The sequence below is a fragment of the Pygocentrus nattereri genome, chromosome 3, assembly GCF_015220715.1.
Source record: "Pygocentrus nattereri isolate fPygNat1 chromosome 3, fPygNat1.pri, whole genome shotgun sequence".
In the NCBI taxonomy this organism is placed as follows: Eukaryota; Metazoa; Chordata; class Actinopteri; order Characiformes; family Serrasalmidae; genus Pygocentrus; species Pygocentrus nattereri.
In genome coordinates, this window is record NC_051213.1 from 25920517 (window position 1) to 25926242 (window position 5726).

Genomic DNA, 5726 nt, shown 5'->3' on the forward strand with positions numbered 1-5726 from the left:
ATGCTTTTGAGTTCCGTAGGGTCAAGATGACCCACTTTAATCAGATAGTTTGACATTTTCGTTATGTATGAGATGGGTTGCTTATGTTGATTATTAGCTCAGCTTTCTTTTCATTTTGTTCAACTCCCCACTGTGAAGTATTTGTATTGCACCCTGATTTTGTTAGCTTTGTCTTAGAATGTGTACTGTACTCCTTGTTTGCCCTCAGGGAGAGTAGGTTCATTTAGCGGTCACTTGGTAAACTTTGGATATGTGAGCGATCTTTAGATTTGTTTACTGTCTGCCTGTGGAAATTCAGAAAAAAATGTGATAAGCATTAGTGACTAGCAGTATTTGGCCTAACTTTTTAGCTTTTGTTTTCGCATTAGTCATTTGAGCATACGTTCTAGGACGGCCTTAGTGATGAGATTTGTAACATTTAACAAGTCTTAGAATTAGTCAATATATTAGCAATCTGGTCAAGAGACCCCTGCGCCACATACAGACATGATGGGCTGCCCCCTAGCATCATATTTGGATGTCCAAGGTAGGCTGACAGACTCCTATTACTCTAAACCAAGTCAAAGTTTAGACCATCCTGGAACTGTACTGCTACTTAAAATATAAAATGCAAATTTAGACCTCTAGAACCACCATTATGTATTGCAAATTCTGTAATTAATGTGTAAAAATAATTGACAATTTGTGGAAACTAAAGACAAAATCAAATAACGGGCCAATGAAAAAAGTTTCCAAATCCAGAATGGATTGCAGTCCTTTTTTTTCTTCGTTTCTTTCAAACAACCTTTTCAGTAATAACAGTGCCCAAATCTGGGATTATAAATAGCCATACTGCACCAGACAGTGGCAAGTTGGATGTGTGAATGTCATTCCCTATGACGAGCACAGTTTGCCAAGAGCATCAAGAACACCTAGCTAGCTAGTGCTGCAGTAGTTTCTTTTAAAGCACTAGTTTTCTCAAAAGAGTGTAGTAGTGCACGTACGTAACGTAATGTGAGAAATGAAATCAGCACCACTTAACGATTTCATATGGGAGGTTATGGATACCTCCATGTTTCTTTTTATTCTGTCAATCACATGACAGACCGCCGTAGTCATGCGCCACTCTGTAGTCCTCGTTATGCCCATATTAGGAACGCCGGGTCGAAGCTCAATTTTTCTATGGCCAGAATGAATAGGGTTTGAGTAATAACCTCTATCGCACGGAGTTAAATAATTTTCAGAACTCGATATATTTTGTCCTGTGCATTTTTCTCCTGAATACCAGTGCTGCAGCTTTACACTATGTGACACCTTCAGGAATATTGGATCGATATAAATGCTTCAAAATTGCTTGGAAGAAAAAAAAAAAAAAAAATCACATTACATTTACTTACATTGAAATATTAAATTTGGTAAAATAACCATTTTGGAGATGCGTTTTTCTTCAGTCAGCAATGATATGCACAGGGTAATTTAAGTCCTCCAATCACCCAGTGAAAAACTCATGAGCAGGCAAACCAGTGTAGTCAAATGACTCTCTGGATTTCTTGGAGGCAGTGGCAGAGAAGAGGATGGTAACACCATTAGAGAACATTTTGAACAATTCTTCACACCACTCTATACCATCTATGCAAAATACTAGGTTCAGAATAATACCCAAGATTCAGATTCTGTATGTAATTAAAAGCATTTGTCTAACTTTTTTAAATATTTGTAATACAAATGCTTTCTTACATATCTGCTTATACGTCTTGCCATTTTTGGTACTTTTTAAAAACAGTCTATTGAGGTTAAATTTTAAATAAGTTCTGCTTTAATTCTACTAGTTATTATGCATGAGACTGAAAACCAGTTAAACAAAGCAGCTCAAAGCACTGTTTTATGTATAAACATGAGCAAATTTAATTGGTGCAACAAAATCATGTAACTGATTTGCTTATATTTCTTTACCACAAACATGACAAACAATTAGATAAAAAAAACTAAATTTCACAGCAAACCTTGTGGCATTTCAATTGGCATAGGGTCATATTCCCAGTAATGCATCATGTAGAATGCTGTGCTAGAAAAGCTCTTATTCTCTGCAGAAGCTCTTTCTTCACACTGTCAGGCACCAGTGCTGAGAAAAACAGAAAAGCATTATTTTAATCTCTATCCACATAAAAACAGACATGCTTTTTAAAATGTGTAGGTTACAGTGACTGGAAAAGTGGATGCTTACCTCTTCCTTTTGGGGTGACTCCAGCAACCAAGTCTTCTACTGTGACATTCTCAATGCCCTTTTCCTTGATGACTTCTGCAAAATCAGGGATCCTTTGAGCACTTTCAAGGTCTCTTGGTAATACCTATACTCCCTGCTCCTGCCATGAGTAATGTGGGGATTTTCCCCCGTTTATAATAAACGAGCTATTATTTGAAAGGCTTGGCCTTCCTAGCAAAGGCAAGCAGCAGGGGCCCAGCACTCCACAAATAAAGATGAATGATATGAAAGGTAGCAGTTGTAACTGGTGGTAATGTAACATACTTGAGTATCATTAGGAATAGTAAAAAAGAGCGGGTTCTCCAACTATTTCTCCCCTGAATCGTTTAGGACATGGACGATGTCGTTCAAGATCTAGAACGACTCTATTCTTACCTTTGCAGTGTGCTTTTAACTGATCTCTCCAACCACACTCAATGAGTTTCGCTCTAAGTAGCTCCTTTAACCTAAAACACAAAGGAAAACACTATTAACGTTAACTCACACCGGGAAATCTTTCTGGTCTATACTTGGTTACTTCAGTGTGATGGAAACTCACCTCTCCCTCTCACCCATCTCAATCAACTTCTGATTAATTGCGGCCCTCATCTGTAACTCTTTACTCATAACTCGACCTGGTAGAAGAGGCGCCGAGTTAGGAGGTTAGAAGAACACACAGCAGCAACCTTAGCATGCTAGAGCGCTAATCTCAGCCAAAACAAGCTCGCATTCATTCTATTCAGTAATGCATCAAGTAGAGAAAGGAAATAAGATAACGGCAATAAACAAACTAGCCATCTTACGACCCACTCCAGTCCAAGTTGCGGGTGTATAAGCGATTTGATGTAAGGAAACCTGAAGCTACAGGAACGATACTGCAGTCCGGCGCGCCCGGGCAGCTAAGCTCTGCTAGCCGCCGCTCTTTTGTTAGCTCGCCAGTTAGTTTAGCGGGTTAACATGAACACGAGGAACTAGCAGACTCAACCCGTGCACGACCAATACAGTGAAATACATTAGTATTAAATCAATGGTTTTGAAAACGCACCCAAACTGTAGCAGAAACGAGCATAATGTTTTTATGAACAGCTTTAAAGGATCTTCTGGTCGACTGATCCCCACCTCGCTCTGTGTCCCCCAGGAAACACACGCAAACGAAAGGTTCCTCTCCCTTCGTGACTTCTACTCGCAGTAAAACGATGAGGTAAATGTCTGAAATCAGACATGTTGATTAAGAGACTCTAATTCTGCTCAGCTCCAGATCTGCCGCGGTAATGTAAAATATTTAGAGGACTGATGTTTGTGATGTTTGCAAGAGAAGCTTTCGAACGTGCTGCAGCTGTTTAAAGCGGATGTAATTTATGAATATGAATTTATTTCGATGTACTTTATTTAGACACTAGATTTATTTAGACAATACGCTGCTGTTTTATGGCCACAGGGTGGCAGTCCTAGACTATACAGTCCTTGAACCATTTTCTCTTATCCTTTCCAACACACCAGCACATCTGTGCCAAATCAGCATGCACACACTGATTAGTGCCAAGTCCAGGCATGTTTGGAGCAGAACTGGTGCCAAAAACAGGCTTGTTCAGGATGCTATTGGAAACCGTAGAATTGGCAGGTGTAATTCGAGTGAACACAATCCTTTTTCCAGTCCTCTGATAAGACCCAACTTTGCTCTTAGGTAAAGTTGCTCATGTGCAGCTGTTATATTAGACTAACTTGAGTGCCCACTGTGGTTGTATTAGTATTATCCATGAAATATTAGAAGCAAGTCTGGAAAAAAGTCTGAGAGATGAGGCATGACTATTTTAGGTGCCTTGTTATATCTGATGTGAACAGCCCTGACACGTTTTAGTGTGATTCTGCTACAAGAAGCTATTTTCCAACTTTTTGATTCCCTGTATAACACTAGGTGCCTTACTATAATTGCCTTACTGTACATGTTGAGATGGACCTTGAAATAATTCACATTCATGCATCACCGGAGCATATCCTTGAAAAGTTGAGTCAGAATGTTCGAGTTCTAGTTAATTTTGAAGTAGATAGGCCGAAATTTGACAGTATGTCATTCCAGAATAACTCTTATTAAAATTAATGATGAAAATATATCAGTTTAGAGTTTAGGATCTAATATGGAATTAGGAATTTCAGACAGCAGGATTGAAGCTTGAACGTTTATTTTAGACTGATGGTCTCTGTCTCAAAGAGGTCTGTATAGCAGGGAAATTGACCCTCACCAGCTGATAACTCAGGAAATGTTGAAACAGCCTGTTAGCCAACACTTTGGAGCACTTGAAGGTCAGATGAAGAGTGTTTTTTTGGCTTGTCAGGTTTAAATAATGACATGAATAAGAAAATGTTCAAGACAAAGAAGAATGACCTCTATGTAAAGTCATTTGAATGTCTATAGATGATTATTCTTATCTATCCTGAGATCTGCTCAATGCAGTTATCAAGTTTCTTGTACCAAATATCATTTCAATATTTTTACCCCTTTTAGGTTCAGCATTACAGTGTTGTAGGCCTTCATTATATTTACAGTCAGATCAAGTCAAAATCTATTTATATAGTGGTTTTTAAAAACAAGCGTTGTCACAAAGCAGCTTTACAGAAAAAAAAGTCCAGGCCCCCAAGAGCAAACGTGATGACAGTGGCAATGGAAACTCCCTGAAAGCAAGAGAAAGAAACCTTGAGAGGAACCATGACTCAAAAGCAGAACCCGTCCTCCTTCGGTCGACACCGGACAGCAAACAATAACATTATACCCGTGAACCCATTCCTAGTCCACTTTTGTTGTTTTCTTTTCATTGAGTTTTATGTTCTTGTACATAGAAGGCCTTTGTATGGAATGTGCTCTGTGTGGCGTTCCTCTGGTACATGTACAATAGGTGAGTTTGTTCCAGTAGCCAACTTCTCGATCACAGCCTGGTTCCTCACAATAGACTGTGATCCTTGTTGACCCATGTAACAACCAATACAGTATGTGGATCTGTTGTTTCCCATTATGTCCATGTTTTTTTTCCTGAAATTGTTAGAGTCCCTTTTGCTGTCTATATGGCTGGCTTACGACACCTGCTTTGCACAGTCCAATACCATCAACCAGGAGAGGTTGAATTTCTACATATATTGAGAATACCCTTAACATATAATTCACATTGATTTTAACACATGCTGTGTATTACACGTTGTAAAGGTTAGAGTAGCCTAAAAATTATTTTATAGCAGACTAAGAACTGTAACCGCTCTGGCTTTAGTGCCAAAAAGAGATACATGCAGACATACACATGTTCCAAAGTGCATCCTGGCCCAATAAAGACAAATCCCTGCAAAATAAGGAATTCTTGAAAATGACAAATACAGGGATTCAGTTCTGCAGCATCACTGACAAACAAGCTTACTGACAGACTGAAAACAAAAGCTGCATTTAAACACACACCTTAGCTATGCTGTTGCATTCATTTTCAACAATGAATGCATCTTTAACCACAGATTAGCCCCAAAT

At 38.9% G+C, this 5726-nt stretch overlaps 1 protein-coding gene across 3 annotated transcripts; it reads right to left on the bottom strand.

Moving 5' to 3' along the window:
* Positions 1-1859: 1859 nt before the first annotated feature.
* eny2 (ENY2 transcription and export complex 2 subunit) lies at positions 1860-3452 on the bottom strand. Of its 3 annotated transcripts, none has more exons than XM_017709135.2 (5): positions 3341-3452; positions 2781-2856; positions 2618-2688; positions 2204-2278; positions 1860-2101 (listed from the first exon to the last, which is right to left on the bottom strand). In XM_017709135.2, exons 2-5 carry the CDS (start codon positions 2846-2848, stop codon positions 2028-2030), a joined length of 288 nt encoding a protein of 95 aa, XP_017564624.1. In that variant the 5' UTR covers positions 2849-2856; positions 3341-3452; the 3' UTR covers positions 1860-2027. The 3 variants fall into 3 exon arrangements, with proteins under 3 accessions (XP_017564624.1, XP_017564622.1, XP_017564625.1); XM_017709133.2 differs by having other exon boundaries at positions 3267-3416; XM_017709136.2 differs by lacking the exon at positions 3341-3452 and adding an exon at positions 3025-3191.
* Between the last annotated feature and the right edge of the window lie 2274 nt (positions 3453-5726).